Genomic DNA, 17341 nt, shown 5'->3' on the forward strand with positions numbered 1-17341 from the left:
CAAGGACTGGGAGGTACCTGAGGATAACTCACTGGCTACCAATCACACCAGTGCCCTTGTGCTTTTGTATGTATACATACACTTGAGGAGAGCAGCAGCCAACTTTTTTTTCTGGTCTATCAATAACAGCACAGGGTTTAGGCTTAGATATCTCTAAATTAAAAAATATAGCTGCAGGATATGAACAACAGGGAAGAGAGAATGATGTTCGTTGTTGAGGGTGCATGAATCTTTAGAGAGCAGAGGTCCTGTGTCAGGAGGTCCCATTAACCTCTAAAATGGCAACAGCATTGGAGGTATTTATGTACTTTCTGGTGAGTGTTTTAAAAACTTTTTGTATTTTTAGATTCTCAAAAGTGTCCTTCCATGGGACAGAATGCACTGGATGTTTGAACTTTGACATTAGCCACTGGTATTATACATAACTATATCATATCATGGTGGATAAGTAGATATATCATTCCAATTTAAGAGCTGAAGCATGTTCAGAGCACTTGGTGATGGGTAAGTGGTGAAGCTCTGACCCCCGTCGTATCTGATGCAACTTTGTTCCTTTCCCCTTTACTGTCTGCATGGCAGTGGGTATGCACATACTGGGCCTGAGTCTCCCTTTCTATAACTTGAAGGGTTTAAACCAGATGGTCTCTTGAGGTCGCTTTTAGCTTTTAATGGGATCAGTATTGGTGCCACCTGGACTATTTCATCCCTTCACCCTTTGGTTCTGTGTCTGTTTTCTGTTGAGTTCACAGTGTTGTATGAGCTGCCCATCCTAGAAACAATTGGTTTCTGTGATTTCTTCTTCTACAAATGTTCTGTTCCTTGTAAACTTGTAAGCTTTTCTTACAAGCTTGGATTAGATATATGTTACAGAGGTCTGCTGTTATGACATTTAATCAAAGTTTATTTTCCACTGTATTTGTTGGTTTTTAACACATTTGTTTGATGCAAAGAAAAGTTGAAGGCTCTAGTTCTCTAATTGTTGCTTATTCTGATTTATACATTAGAGAAGGGAATGCTGACCCAAGTCTCTATGATGGACAGATTCGGAGACTGTATTATATGGGACTCTAGATATTTTGTATAGAATGCTAGAGGTTAGAGCCTGCAACTAATTACTCTAACATAGCTCTCAGAGGATGATCCTCTGGGATAGGAGGATTATTCAAAGGTAGAGAGGAATAATCCAGCTGGAGGTGTTACCAGTGGGGGAGGCAGAGGTGGTCCTGGACCCCACACTCTTCTTCTGGTAGCAGCAGGGAAGGAAGTGGTGACAGGTACAAGTGTGCTGCATTTCACCTTGCTGAAAGCCAGGAGTGAAGGAAGAGTTGCGTCATTTCATTTTCTTGGTTAGTGTATTTCCTTAGGTGATGACAATTCTCAGTCCACCAGGAATGCTGGATTTGTATGTAACTATATACTGTATTAAAACTTTCTGAAAATTGCACTTTCAGAAGTATGATCTGATAATTAATTAGCAAATTCTTTAAAAAAATCATCAGACATCTGCATCCATTTGCATTTCCAAAGCTCTGCCAGAGTTGAGAAGTTTGAGCTGCCTCTGGAGTACTGACTGTGGAGAGGCGGGGCTTTCTGTCTCCAATGAGGTGCCTTCAGTGGCGGGCAAGCCTATCGTCTTCCAGGGGAGCGCTCCCTCTGTAATCCAAGCAATAGCCACGCAGCCTGTTTTATTGTTTGTGGAGTCCTGCGGCTCCGAGCGCTTCACAGACGGGAAGGAGGGCAAGTGGGCGGTTTATGATTCTGCGCTCTGCCGGGACAGGAGAGCTGAGCCCTTTGGTTTTTCGCGAGTAACCTGTGTGCGTGAACTTTGAGCTGGGGGCCTGCTGGACGCTGGATCTTTTTCTCCAGGGTGAGAAGTTACGTCCTTGCGCACCAGACAGCTGGCTCTCTGCCCTTGTGGGTAAAGATGCCTAGGAGAGGCGTAGGATTACAGTTTGGGATGCTAGGGACACACCAAAGTGTCGGAGTGCCTTGGTTCTGTTCTTTACAAAGTCCTGACAAGTGTGCCTGAAATGAACAGCCTGCTTCATTTTAAAAGAAATTGTGCCGATATTTATTTTTTATTTTTATTTTTTGACTGTGGACATCCCTGACCTAGAACTGAGTACCAGTATGTGGCCAGGGTAAAAAAAAAAATTTTTTTTTAATTTCTTAATCCTTTATTTTTCTTTTTAATCGGTTGTCAGAAGCAGCCTTTTGCATAATTCCATGCCTGACTCTCGACATTGTCTGAATAAGTGGGAAGCAGCAGGCAATTTGGAGGACCTGGGCCAATTTAAAAAAACCAAGCTTTTTGTTTATCTGGCTGTCCTTTGTCTCTAGTCGAGTTTGATGTGAAAGAAGATGAAAAAGGAAGGCTCTTCAGCTTCCTTCAGACTCAAACCAAACTCAGGGTCTCTCTCACGTGCTGTGAGTTGGATAAATTTCTCCTCCTTGTCCAGGCAGACAAAGAGGCTGTTTCGCAGTGATGGAGAGCTGTCGGTCTATGGGCAGCAGGTGGAAGCAGATGACGAAAACTGGACATACAGAACCCAGCTCACAAAAGGTGACTTGATTTTTTTTTTTTCTTAATTTAAGCATTTAAAAGTTTGTTACGTAGAATTATTTATTTCGATCACTGATTTGCCCCATTGGTAGGTGGTGTTTTTTATTATTTTGTACTGGAATGCAGCATCATTCATTTATTTACATGTCTAAAATGCAGATGCTTCTCCATTAGATTTGCCTTGAGATTGTACCCTTCCAAGAGGATAAAGTAGCTATTCTTTGCTCCAATACCCCCCATCCCTTCTCCAGATCCACACCCTCATGTGACTTTTGTGAAGTTCAATGGAAAACCACCACCATCAGGTCGGGAATCTTCTGATCTTACCATCTGGGGTTAGAACATGGAGAAACTGCACTGAGAAAACTTTGGGAATCATTGATAGTTTTTTCTTTCTTTTTTTTCTTCTAAAAAGACTAATGAGTTACATGAATGCATGAATTAGACAGGTGTTGGGATATGACAGGGAGGGGAATAAACATACAGGAACTTACCTTTGATATCTTGGCCCAAAAGAGTTTTTGGATTTCTATCAAGTTCCTTTTCAGACCAAAGTGTTGTTTTCTGTTCTCAGGATTAGCATGCTTTTTCCCCCTCTTCAAAGGTAAGGAAAGATACCAGGTCTGCTGAGAGACAAGGAAACTTTCCGTATTTCTCACCACTCCCCTACTTTGTGTTTAGAATTTCTGAGTTCTTCCTCTTAGCATGTTTGCTATAAGGACTGAATTGTTCAACTCTAAAACTGTTTCTCTATTGGATGCAAAACCTGGTGGGGAAGCACTATTTAAGTATCACAAAGGAGCCCAAGCTAGACAGAGTGATTGTGTTTCCCCTGTTCATCACATTCTTCCCATGCCAAGAGAAACTTCGGGAGAATCTCTCACAGACCTGTTCTTCCCCCTCTTTGGGGAAACAAAACTGCTGAAATGTGAGAGAATCAACTAAGCTAAATATGTGCTTATGGGTGCAGTAATTACACTGTGCAGACTGAGAATTGAGTGCAGTCTCCTTTGGGTAACGTGTGTTAAACCATTTCTGTTTGTCTATTAAACTGTGGAACAGGAGGGACCAGTTAATACTCTTTGAACATGTCAGTTGTTTATTATGTCAAGAAGGTGGTCAAAAGTTGTCCACTGATACTGAGCTTGAAAACATGGCTTTTTAGTTCAGATGCTGCATAATTGCCTGATTAGAAGAGACATTTGTGTTTTCTGGCTGGAGCTGTATAGTTTAGTAAGTCAATGAACTTGACTTTTCTAAATCAGGAATAAGCTGTGGTTTGGGGAAATCGTTGGGTTGTAATGTTTGGAGCAAGGGTGGATACAGTAGTGCTGTGGTTGCAGGAGGGTGTAGTTTTGATTCCTTTGGCTTCTGCTGAAGGTTGCTTCTTAGGACTTGTTTTGTTTTAAGTCAGCTGCTGTCAAGTTTCTGTTAAAGATTGTGTACATGCGAGCTAGTACCTTTAGGACTTTCATTATAGAAGGTTCATCTATATTAACATTAAAGGGAAAGAGAATGAATTTACATATGTTAGTTTTAGTTGGAAAATGAAGAAAGTACTGCACACTTGACTTGGAGAAAATAAAGAAGTCATTATAAGAAACAGAGGCAACTTGTAAAATGAAGGGAGAACTTGTTTATGTAACAGTATGAAAGATTGTGCCATTGATCCTTTCATGTAATGGGATATAGTAGCCTCATGAAGATAAATGGAGATATGATACAATGTGTAAATTTATATGGTTCTTAGAAAATGATGAGGTGCAAATAAATATTATTTTTGACATGTGGAGTTATGGGGAATACTTAAAAACCTATCTGTATATCAAAATTCACAATATTATATTCTGTTTTGCATTTCACTTACAAAAGAAAATTGGCCCTCAACTTTGTCTCAGGGGCATGTTATAACAGTTGGTCTTTATTCCATATGATTCTTTCTTCTGAAAAAATGTACAAATGACATTTGTTTACACTAGTAGATCAAAAGAGAAAAAGTCTTTAAGAAAAATTATGCAGGTTTGAGTGTTTTTTGTTTTGTTTTGTTTTCTTTTCTTTTTGAGAGCATCAAATACGTTGAAACTCTAACAGGGATTATTGATTGGTGCTATGAATACCTAATGGCCATATTAGGATTTGGTTTCCAATAAATATGCTTTGAAGACATATTGGTCTGATGGGAATGGAAAGCACATCTTTTATATTGGACTGCCCAGACCACATGCAACCTAATCCACTTTCCTTTTAGTTTTACTCCCCAAACCCCCAACCTTACTTAAATATTCTTTGATTTACAGTTTTCCAAAAATCTGCTGCACATTTCCTTCTCACACATTCAAACACTACCATCAGGCATGGCGAGAAGTGGGGCAGCTGTAGGCTGACAAGTCAGGCCTGCACCTGTGGGTTCTGGATGGCAGAAAGGCTGGTTCTTCAGCTTCCTGGTGATTTCTCCCCCACCTCCAGGAGCTGCTGCAAGGCCTGTCTGCTTGTCTGTTCCCTGCCCATTGTCTGTAAGTGACACCGGTTTGCACAAGGAATCCCACTGAATGAATCCCTGCTATCAGGGTGGATAGACAGTTGTATAAGATACATATTTATTTTATGAAACAGAAAGTCTTCTTATAATGACTTTCCTTAAGATTAGAAGTGACTAATATGCATCTTTCAAATACACTGCTTTTTCTGAATTTAAAAAGTTTCTAGAAGATACATAGTGGTATGTCTATAGCAACTACCAGTAAGTACTTACACTTTTATTTTGTTACAACTCATAACAAGTTTCAGAACTCTCTTGTGTCAACGTTTGTACTCAGAAAGGTAATAATGAATTGGGTAAAATCTTAGTGATGTGATCCCTTACAATAGCAAATGATGTTTTGACTTAACCACACAAATCAAGATTGGGAATCAGTGTCTTAAGTATTATACTAAGTGGATCATGAGCTATTTTATTAGATGCCTGTGAGAAGGGGAGTGTAGTTGTAGGTGAGACAATGTGTATTTTCCATATGGAGCTGTGAGGACATTCATTGGAGTAATAGGAACTGAATACTATGTGCAGAATACAAAGACATCTAGCACATAGGTCCTGAAGTAGAGTTCATATGTAAATGGAGAAGCATAGAAGACATCTAATGGGAAATTAAATAGAGAATGCAGGATAATTGTGAAAAATTTTACCTTGAATGGCTTGGATGAGAAGGTCCAGGTTAAAGTACTTTATTTACTTTCATGTTCTCCTGAATGTTAGCATGAAATTAAACAATATTAATGAGCACTTTTTTTTTTTTTTGCCAGCACTGTAGAAGGTTCCTGAGAAAAACTAATGATTAGTAGTATTTATTCTGTGCTTGCCTTTCCTTGCTCACGTATAAAATCAAAAACAGTGGAATAATCATGGGGTATACTGTCACTGAGCAGAGCATGTTTTGTTGTATCCCCAGCTCTCTGTTTAGCTGTGCAGAGGCGTGATTGACGATCTGGAAATTGGCAGGTTGGCAGACAGAGAGGGCAATTGACATGCAAAGCCTTGTTTTAAACAGCATTTTCATTTTCTCCTGGACTGCATCATATGTACTTAATAACATTACCAAATTTGCCTCATTTGAATTTTAGTGACCTCCCTTCCCAATAATTTCAAAAATGGCCAGAGGTTGGGCTGGGAAAGTAGATTAGTGTCAGAGCCAGTGACTAGTATTTGAAGGTGCTGGGTTTGATCCTGAGCACTGCCCCCCAAGAGGGGGAACCAAGTCCAGAGATGGCCCTTGTAAAGTCAATGAATAATCCATACACCAGATCATTAATTTTTGAGGGTGATAGTTGGCTATATATAAAGTAATTTCACCCCAGTCCCCCCCCCATAAAATAGTTGCAGAAGAACAGTATACTTGTGCATAATTATATTAGTAATGACTTTAGATATTATAATGGAGAAAAATGGCTTTGAAGACCAAAAGCAGCAAGTTCAAGATCCTGTTTCCATGTAAATAGCTATGCTTTATTTTTCAGTAGTGAAATCATTAAAATTATGGGACTTAAGAATAATTTCTTTGTGGAGTTAAGGAAACCTTAGAAACATTGATAAATGTTGTCAAAGTAGCATTCCAAATATGTAAGTAAAACTAAATATTTTTTATTTATTTTTGAGGACCTTTCTGTACATCAGAAAAATAGCTAAATGTAGTTTAACAAAAGAGATATGAACAATACTCTCAGTGCAGCAAATGTAATGTTTTCCTTCTTAATTTCTTCCTGAAGTTGATGTTCTGTGAAAGAGACAAAGAATGAGTGCCACTTAATATTTTATCTGGTCCACTGAAACTGCCCTTGATTGACCTTTGATTATTTGTTCTTTTGAAGTTGCCACTCTGTTGCCACACTGCCTCTTTTTTGTTACAAAAACATCTGTATTTGGTAATTAAATTGTTGAAGTTCTATTGAGATTATGTTTTATTTAATACCCCTCTTTAATTAATTTTAAAAAAGATTGTGAACTTGTTTTGAGAATTAGACACTTAGAAAATTCTAAAAATAGAGTGGTAAAAGAAGTAACTTGTCAGAGCTTGGGTTTGGAGGTAATTTGTGTTCTTTTCTCTTGAAATGTCTTTTCTGAGTTATGAAAACTTTTTCGAAATTGTTCTTTACAAATAGTGATTTCTAAAATAATTTCAGAAGACCCTGTACATTAACTAGGATTCATAATTCAGTTTTTTGGGTAATTATTATATGTTATGTTTCCATATAATTTCAGTGTTTTTATAGATTTTTGACCATAATATTTTCTATCAAATCAGGGTTCTTTTGAAAGTCCAATATTTCCTATCAAGTACTTCAGTTAACTTTAATCTTAATTAATTTTATCTCCTTAAGATCTGTTGTGTTTGTACCCACCTGTTTGGCTGCCTTCATGGTTCTGGTCTTTATCAGCTCTTTTCTGGACTGCTGAATGGTCTTCTTTCTTCTCTTGCTTTTTCTACTATTGTCCCACTTTGATCTATCCTTGAGTCTACCCTGTTCCCAGAGTTTTCTTTCTAAAATACAAATGTAATTGGGTTACTCAATGGGGCTTGTGTTGCCTATAGAATGAAGCTCATATCTCTTCACATGGAGTGAAACCTGTGTGATCTGCCTCTTCCCCCTCCTTTGAAGGTGCATGCAGACTCCGGAGTTTTGACAGCTCAGCACTCTGCATGGTCCATTTCCTCCAGTTCCTGTTCCCTGTGCTGGGATGCTCCAGCCCCCTTCTCTGCCTGTTGACTTCTGTGTTAGTCAACTTTCTATCACTGTGACCAAGAACCTGACATGAACAACTTGAAGGAGAAAGGCGGGGAGGGACCCCTGGGATAAGAAATAGCCTCCCAGTGCATATCCCCAGTGACCTTCCTCCAACCTACACATTTCACCACTTCCCAGTAGTCCATTCAGCTATTAGTGGATTAATCCGCAGATGAGGTCTGAGCCCTCATGATATAATCACTTCCCCAAACCTGTACCTCTGTACAGTGCTGAATTGGGGATCAGGACCTCAGCACATGGGCCTTTGGGGGACATTCCAGCTCCAGACCATAGGATTTCCTTCTTAACCTTCCAAACACACGTAGCAGCCTGGGAAGTCTTCCCTGATCCTCTAGGGCAGAGCTGCTTTCTCCCTCCTCTGTGTTGTTTCTCTGTCTTCTTCCCTCTGGAACTGCATTTGTCATAGGCTGGGTTGTACTTATTTGTTTACTTGCCCGTGGCTTGATTAGACTGTGAACTCTTTTATGGCAGACAGCCAAACAAACGAATTCATCTTTTTTTGCCCCCAAGGCAAAGTGCTCAGTAAATGGCTGATGAACACGGCAGCACAACTCACCCAGGGCTGTTGATGGTGCTGTTTACACAGGCTGAATGTGGGTTCTAGTAATGCTGTGTGCTTAATATCTGGACATCTTTGAGTGTAGCCAAAGAGAAGATTCACTTTTTAGGAATATAATTTTGGGACAGCCTGCTGTTTACCATTATACCCAAATAACACATGCATCAGCACTCTGCAGAAACTTGGATCATAGCTGTTTTGACCAAATAGTAAGGTTGACTGTAGTGAGTAGATATGAGGTATGGAGTGGAGGATGCCCAGACAGATAAGGAGAGACAGCCTGACAGTATGCTGTGTGTTTTTAGCTGGTTTCCCCATTTTTACCTGTGTGCTGGCACCCTACTCCCATCCCCATCCAGGCCGATCTTAATGCAGCAGCATCTGTGATCCCACTAAGCATCACACATAAGTTGCGTGGTGTGACTTGCCTGCTTGGAACCCTTCAGTGGCCTTCATCCTTGGACTCTTCAGTGACAATGTCTTAATAGTATTGTTTAGGACCTACGCCGTCTGCCTCCCTTGCTCATGCCTCTTGATGTTTCATTTCTGTCACTTGCTAATTGTGTGACCTGGTGTGAGTCACAAAATCTCTTTAAGCTCTAGTTTTCATCTCTGTAAATGGGAGTAATGCCTATTTATCGTTCAGATTGGTAGCAGGTACAATGTACTAAGTCAGGCTATGTTTTTTAGATACTGTGTCAACTTATAAAGTGGATCTGGTTGTATGTACTAGATGAGGACACTGGGTTGGCAATCTCTTCATTACAGTAGACAATTGAGTCAAAATGTATCTTTGATTTTCAGTATAGAAAGAGGTGGTTTTGAAGTACTTGTACAACCCAGGCAACTCCGGAGGAATGTAATCCTCCAGGGAATTCATACTTCATTGTATATGTCAAATCCTGAAATGAATAAAATACTAAACTGAACGTCATGTCTAAATCAGCCAGACCACCCATAAATATTAACAATCACTGATATTTAGTGAGTGCTTACTATAGCCAGACACATAGTGATACCTTGAATGAATTGATCTGTTTAATGTGTCTGAATACCATGTGTGTTTGATAAAAATATTAATTGGTTTGATGAGCAAGATAGTTTCATATCATTTAGAAAGAACTGAAAACTTTCATGTGATGAGACAGAGGCCAAGTATAATTCTTCAGAGAGAAATAATATCAAAATACCTAGGGTATTTAGGGTCATGGACTCTATGATTTTTGGTTTGAGGCAAAAATGAGAATGTTTGGGGTGTGCTTCTTACCTCTCCTGAGTTTGAAGCTCTTTGACATCTAGCCTGTGTCTTATCCAGTGTCTGACTCTGCAGGTGGTAAGTATTTGTTGTGTGATTACCTGGTCAAAGCTGCATTGAAGGAGACTGCTCTAGGCCTGGCCCGTAGAGTGGCTTGGAGGTTGAGGGTAGACTCAGGTCATCTAGGGCTGCTGTTGCTGAAAAGAGATAAAGGTCTGGTTGGAGCGATTTCATAGGCACATTAGGAAAGGCAGTCATGAGCCTACAGATTGTTATGTTCGGCTGTCTTTATAAAAGGATGTCACAGGTTTTAATAATTCCTTGTTCCTGTAGCAATAGCCTCTGTGATTTTCAAAGATACAGTTAAACTTGCTTTAGCTTTACGAGATGCAAGTGGCCATTACTTTAGATTTGGTTGGGGGGTGGGTGCTAGGAATTTAATCCAGGGGCAATTTACCACTGAGCTGTATCCTCAGCCCTTTTTATTTTCTATTCTGAGACAGGGTCTCCCTACATTGCTGAGGCTGGAATTTGTGATCCTCCTGCCTCAGCCTTCCATGTTGCAGGGATTACAGGTGTGTGTCACTGTGCACAGATGGATTTTTTATCTTAATTAAAGAGGATATTTTTGGTGATCACTGTCTTAATAAAGGTGATTGGAAAACCTATGCATAATCAACATCCCTACTTTTGTGGACACTAATGTGCCTGGTGTGAGGCTGGAGGAGCCTGAGATAGGTGGCAGGGTGTTTGGGACTAATTCCCCTCCTCCCCAGCCTGCACTCCGCCTCTTTTCTGGGCCTTCTGATTGAGGGTCTCAGGACATTCCCTGTCATTTTGTGGCTGATATTTGATGCCTGACTGATTATCATGGATATTAAACCAGCCATTATTTATTCAGTTCTTTACTAAAGCCCATTACTGTGCTGGCCTCCCCCACACTTTGGCCATTTAAACACCATAATAAATGGTGAGCACTTGCCTGACCCAGCAGTTGTGGGAGACCATCTCCCCAGGGGAAGTGGGGTAGATTTGTGAGCTGGGTCTCCTAGCTGCTGCTTCCCTTCTACCACTGCCTAGTGGACTCATTCCTCGAGTTCAGATTTTGGCACATTTCCCATGTGCCACATTATGTTCTGAGAGCTCCTATTGCTCAGCAGACTCAGTATAAAGCAACCTGGAAGGAAAGAAACTCACTGTGGCATGAGCCTTCCCTGGGTTCAAGACCAAAATAGCTGGGATTGTAAGATTACCTGGAGAGACCTGGCCCGCAGGGCTGATCCTCGAGCAGGTACTTGTTAGGGATGGTGAATGAAGAGGGAGGGACTCTACCCTGCCATTTTCATGCTCTCTTATTTTTGAAAAAGACTATGTTGGGAGTGGTAATGAATGGATAGTGGAAGAAGGTGGTCATGAACTGGAGGGAATAAGCTAGATAAGGAGAGGAGAGTCTCCCTGTGTCTGTTCTGCTTCTTTGCTAAGAGTGTTTGGAGCCATCTCCTAAATTTCTGAAAGTGCTGCTTGCGCACTTCAAGTATTTTAGGTGTGTTTTTAAGGCACAGCTTAATAAACTTTGTGTACATGGTTGAACAAAGTGTGAAACAAGACTGGAGGCTAATCTCTTCGATGGTTGAACTCATTCTAGTGGCATGAGCTGATTGTCAAGTTTGGGTTCAATGTCTGTTTGTCTTTCTTGAAGGAAAAGTAAAAGTTACAAGCAGCTGAGATTTCGGTGAACTGCATGACTTAATTTTTTTTTTCTTATCATAAACTTTAAAAGAGAAAATGAGAATAAATCTATCTTGCGGTTGGTATTCTCGTCTCCGTTCCCTAAGGTTCTCTTTCACTTGGTAATTGGAAACGAAGGCAGAAACAGTGTCTGGTGTTCCTGTATTACATCTTGAAATCAACTGGAATTCTTACCTGAGCACAGGTGTATAGGCGTGGCTTTAGTCCTGATTGGTCAAGGATTCTTTTACAAAGCATTCAAAAGACAATTTGTGAATTTACCTTTGTGGGTGGTTGTGGCTGGTGCTTGGTGTGGTTGCTGGGATTTCCTTGCCTAGGAGTTTTCTATTTACATAATCTTTTTTCTTCCCCCCCAACAATAGAAAGTACACAGAGTACATTGACTTCCTGGAAAAATAACTTTGATTTCTACCTTAAAGTGATTTTATTACTGAGTTAGTCAGCACACTCTATTCCTACTATAAAGAGATGATTTAAATGCTTCCCCCCCCCCTCCCTTTTAGCTTTGCAAGCCCAGTTCTTTGCCCTTAAATATGAATGCCTGGATGTTCTTTTGCCTTAAGGGTTCCAGTTTGATTTGATTTATAAGCAGGCCTCAGGTGGCTGGTCTCCTGGGTGTGCTTTGGCTGTTTCATGAAGGGTGGGGGACTCTGTCTTCCTCCATTCCTTTGGATCATCAGACTCTACTTACGTCCCACCCTCTGGGATGTGTTAGTTTGTTCAGTTGGTGTGTGTTCATTCATGTGTCATTGTAACCAGGGAGAGGTGGTGCCACCAACTCGAGAAATCTTGAAAGTCGTGTACAAACTCCAACTCGTAAAATTCAACAAAAGTTCAAGCAGTGATTTTTTTTTATCTGGTTTCTGAAAAAGTTGAGCTAGTTTTTTTTCTACAATAAATTTCATTTCAAATGGAGGGAAGAATCTTCTGCAGTGGAACTGTGGTGTGAACATTTATTTTTTTCCTGTGCCCCAAAAGCATCATTACGGTTATTTATGACAGAGACTTTCAAAAGTTCTGCTTGTGTCTGGAGTAATGAGTATACTTCTCTTTGGCTCCAAGTCTGCACATTGTCTGTGTATGTACACATACTTAAAAGCTTTGTGAAACGACGTCCCTTTACCGTGTGTTGACACATGTGCTCTCTAGTCTCTCTTGTTTTATTTCTACTTTATTAAATAGAAAATATCAGTCTTGGCCTAACAACTTGATTTTGTGACTCCCTATTAGGTCATAACTTTGATTTTGCAAAATATTGCTGTCTGTGGACTTCAGTTCTTTCAGCAGGGTTTTGTGATGCTTATGCGCTAGAGAGCTCCTTCCAGAGACATGCAAGTTGTAAGCAGGGTGAAGTTTGTGCAGGGTCCCCTGTTTTCTGTAGAAAGGCCTGGCACACTCCAGGTGCCTTGTGATACAGTGTGATTGGGACTGCATCTCAGAAAACTGCCTGGTCTAAAAACCAATTCGTGACTGTGAGCTTCTAACCATTTATCCACCATAGTGGGTATTTTCCTAAGTTTCCCTCTGAACCCCTCGCCTGGGACCATGTCCATGTGAAAGGAGCAGTCACAGCAGGATGGAGTAATTTGCAATATGCCTGCCCTAGCACAGTGTTTGTTTCCTCACATCTGGGGGCCAACCCTGGGGGAAGCACATGAATACCACTATCTGGCCAGTGTCTGCCTCATTCCTATAGATTTCTCTGTCACTGTGTTTTTTGGCCTGCTGTCCCTTTCACACAGGAGAAAATGAGTTGAGATGCTTGGTCCATTTAACTGCTTTTGAATCTTTGGGCTCTGGACTGTATGTGTTGGAGATTCTATGTTTGAACTAAATAAAAAAAAAAAAAGCATTTTCTTTGAAACATAAAGTTGTTGTTGTAAAAGACTGGTGGTTGACTAGAGAGGCCTTCCTAGATGATGAGCCTGTGGACTATGTGTTAGCTTGCATAAAATGTTAGCAAAATATGCCTTTCACTTATTGGTTTTTTCCATGTAACAGAAGCTTGCCTCATTTATTTATTTTTTCTTCTTTTCCATTTTATATTGGTGTATTATAATTGTACGTAATAATGGATGCCTCATTTATTTTTCCGAAGTCTACAATAATCTGGAATATTTTGTTGTGAACGTAGTACACCTGTGGAGCTAACTGTAGTACACCTGTGGAGCTAACTTTCAGGTCATGGTTTACTTAGTGTTCACAACCATTTGATCTCATTTTATCATGATGACAATCCTGTGAGATGGGCAGGACAGGTGGCATCATCTCCTTTTACTGGGAGAAGTCAGGCCCTGAAAGATTAAATGACTTGTCTGGAGCCATGTGAATAATATGTGGTTCAAGAATGGATCTGCATCCATTTCTTGTGACTTAGTCACATTCTCTTTCCTTGACCCTGAAATAACTCTGCTCCATCTGCAGGATATAATTTTAATTTTATTTTGATGTCTAGGTGTCCTTGAAAAGTCATTGAACCTCATAATAATCTGGTGATGACCTAATGGCTGCTGAAGTTGTAAAGATCCTTATTTTGGCATGAAGTGGATCTCCACCTCGTGTCCTTGAGCTCACAGGGACTGCTTCATATTGTCCTTGTGCAGAAAGGTTTTCTCTTTTTACCTCTGTACTTGTGCTGCCTCTTCCAGTCCCACCGCTTTCTGGTTTGGTGTTTCTAATTGAGACTTGCGGGGAGGGTCTGAGCAATCCAGTTTATTGCAGCCATATTGACCCGAAGACTAATGAGATCCTGAGGCACAATCCCCAGCGTCATGCCCTTTGGTTGGAGGCCATTATGACCTCCTGCTTCGTGATCTTATTTTGAGTGGTTGAGTTTGTCAGAACAGTGATCTCTTGAGTAGATGTTACTAAAATATTTTATGTCAATATTTTTTTTTACATGTTTATCTTCTCTTCCATTTTCTTTTCAGCACCATTTAATAAAGTACGCATTGGTGTTTCTGACCTGTGGCTGTATTTGGGCATCCCAGTTGTTGTTGTTGTTCTTCTTCTTCCTCCTCCTCCTCCTCCTCCTCTTCTTCTTCTTTTTTAATATTTTTTAGTTGTTGATGGACCTTTATTTTATTTATTTGTATGCGGTGCTGAGAATCGAACCCAGTGCCATGCTTGGCATGTGCTCTACCACTGTGCCCCAGGCCCCGCCCCATCCCAGTTCTTTTTATAAGCATTATGTTTTAAACACTCCTGTAATCACTCTGGCTTTGCAAAGAGGATGACCATCTACGGCTTCCTTGCCCTTCAGAAACCAGCATAGCTTTCTAAGTTTGGCTTCACCCACATTCTCTGATAACCCCTGAGTTCTCCTTCTGTTGCTTCTCCTTTCTCCTCTGCTATTTGGACATCAAAAAATTGACTTAGTTTTTACACAATTTACATTCCTCCCCAAGTTTTCTACGTCATATCTTTCTTCATATCATCTACCTTAAAGAAGTCAAGAAATGATGAAATTAAGACCTGTTTCTATTATTTAAAACCAATTCTGCCCCACTAAATACTTTTGGCCTTCAGCTTCAGACAACATTTGTTCCTCATTAATACAAATGGGAATTATAAAAAACATGACAGAGAAATCTGAACTGAGCCTCCGGTTTTCCATGAATTTCTTAATAAACCCCTAATATCCCCATACACAAAATTCATGTGACCTTTTAATAGTCTGTCTCAAAATGCTGTGATCTCCATTTTGCATCGTAGGCCCACAGTAGTTGCTCAATGAGTACTTTGATTTATACATCAGAGAGCTTCAAAAAATGTTTGAATGCAATTTAAATTAATTGAAAACAGAAATTAAAATCTCTGTGACTCAAGAAATGAAGCTCAGAGAAAAATACAACTTCTAAAAACATTGTCATCCTTTCTCACATTGCCCCCAAACTGGAGAATTGATCCAAGATGCTCACTCCTAATAGGAAAAGCTTTTGGTGCCCGACAAAATTACTCTGTTTTGGTTATAAAATCTCAGAGGCTACAGCAATTTCAGAGATGTCTTTCTTTTCTGATGAAATGAATATTCAAAAAATTCCAGTTTATTTATTTATATAATTAGAGAAATCAACTTAAATAATTATTTAGAGAGATCTTATTGAAGCAATGACCATATATTTTCTTCTGTCAGTGCGATTGAGAGCATTTTAGTAGATATTTGTGTATAGTCTCTAAATTGATGTGCAAAGGAATCCCAATAGAGTCACCTTAGTACAAGTCCAAAGTGTTAGGGCTGGAAGAAGCCTCAGAGAAAACCTGGCCAGATCCCTCATTGGACAGATCAGAAGTGAGGATCTGGACAGATGAGGTAGGCTGCTCAGACCTCAGGACCAGGGGCGCCCACTAAGGCTCTGTCCTTACATTCCTCCCTCCCCTCCTACGTGGCATTGAAAGTATGTTCTTTTCTATTAGTTTCTTTAATTTTGACATTCCTGACTGCTCTATGAAGGTCAAGTGACAGATTCCTTGGCTGACCTGACAGCAGATTTCAGAAGCATTTGCTTACTCTGAATCACACCAAGGGTTTCCTAAGCAGATGCACAGGAGACAGGCGACTTACTAATAACCGCCATTGGAAGCCAGAATTCATTCTGCTTTCAAATAATGAAAGGGACCAGGAGAAGGAGCTGCTGGGCCCCAGGCTGCACTTTTTTTTTTTTAATGAATTGAATGAAGTCCCTAGAGATAGTCTAAGAACTTAATAGAGCTGTCAGAAGCACACCTGCCTCAAAAGAAGAAATAAATGCATCTTTAAACTTCAAAATCAGTATTTTGTTTTTGACATATAACCCCCCACCACACACACACACACACACACCCAGTGGCTTCTAGATTTATTGTAGTTAATAGCTGACTTTGCAGAGATACACTGGATAAAAATAGAACACAAGTAAATCTCAGCCATTACCATAAGCACATTTTTAGTTTACTTTTATTGGAATTTAAGTTCACTGCCAGTAGGTTAGAGAGAGAGGAAAGAGGTAAAACAGAAATTAAAAGGGCAAGGGCTCAGATCATGCTTGGCATAATCAAAGAGCAGGATCAGGAGGAACTGTGTTTGTGGCAGATGTGGTTCTCTGTGGACCTTGTGACTCTGTGATTATCATGCGCTGCGGCATGCACTCCACCCCCTGAAATTGGTCTACCAATTTAAAGAATGATTTTCTTGCTTATTTTTAAACTCCTAAGGACAGGGGAAAAGACTGGAAAGACCTAACTGCTGTGGTTTCCTCAGACCATTATCATCATAAATCCTATGGGTCCTGAAATAACTTCCCTATGCCCGAAGTTTCAAGCTGCCTGACTGCTCAGGAGATTTGGCAGTTGAAAGGGAAATGATTAGCTCTTCCTTGACGTGTTGGCATCACGGTTAAAGTAGGTCAAACGTCGGTGAATGTGGTGATTTCAGTAATAAACCACCTCTTTACAGAAATTCTATACTTCTTTTCAGAGCTTTGAGTTTTTCAAGTATATAGTTGGCTTCAAAACAAGATATTTTAAATTTATAAGTCTTAAGTAATTTAAATGTTAGAGTACTCAGTTATCTATGCAGACATCATCAGGAGTCTGGACATTCTAATTGGGACAGTGTATCTTCCTATTCATATAAGGGCTCGAGGGTCCTCCTGCTTGACTGGTATATGAACTTGAATAATTCTGATCTGTAGAATGATTTCTCTTAAGAATGATTTAGGATGGATGGTGATTTTGTGAGCGGAAGAGTTGCACCTGTTTCTGTAGTTCAAGGTTAGTTTCCTCAGATTATTCAGATGCATAGGAGAAAATGATACAAATGACCTCTTTTTTTAAGGTTAGTTTTTTTTGTTTGTTTGTTTGTTTGTTTTTTGGTGGAGGGTGCTGCCTTTGATCTGTGTTTATGGGAGTCAGTCCTTCAAGGAGCACATGAAAGCAT

General features: G+C 40.0%; 1 protein-coding gene across 2 annotated transcripts in view; it reads left to right on the forward strand.

Annotated features, from left to right (window-relative positions):
• Nhsl1 (NHS like 1) overlaps positions 1-17341 on the forward strand; it is a 245953-nt gene that overhangs the window by 117637 nt on the left and 110975 nt on the right. Inside the window, exon 1 of one of the 2 annotated variants that reach the window (XM_027938508.2) lies at positions 2362-2563. The exons of the other annotated variant lie outside the window; for it this stretch is intronic. Within the exon in view, the coding sequence (XP_027794309.2) occupies positions 2362-2563 (202 nt within the window). Of the gene's footprint in view, positions 1-2361; positions 2564-17341 lie in introns of those variants that run through there. 2 annotated transcript variants of the gene reach the window in all.

Source organism: Marmota flaviventris, chromosome 6 (genome assembly GCF_047511675.1).
Source record: "Marmota flaviventris isolate mMarFla1 chromosome 6, mMarFla1.hap1, whole genome shotgun sequence".
In the NCBI taxonomy this organism is placed as follows: Eukaryota; Metazoa; Chordata; class Mammalia; order Rodentia; family Sciuridae; genus Marmota; species Marmota flaviventris.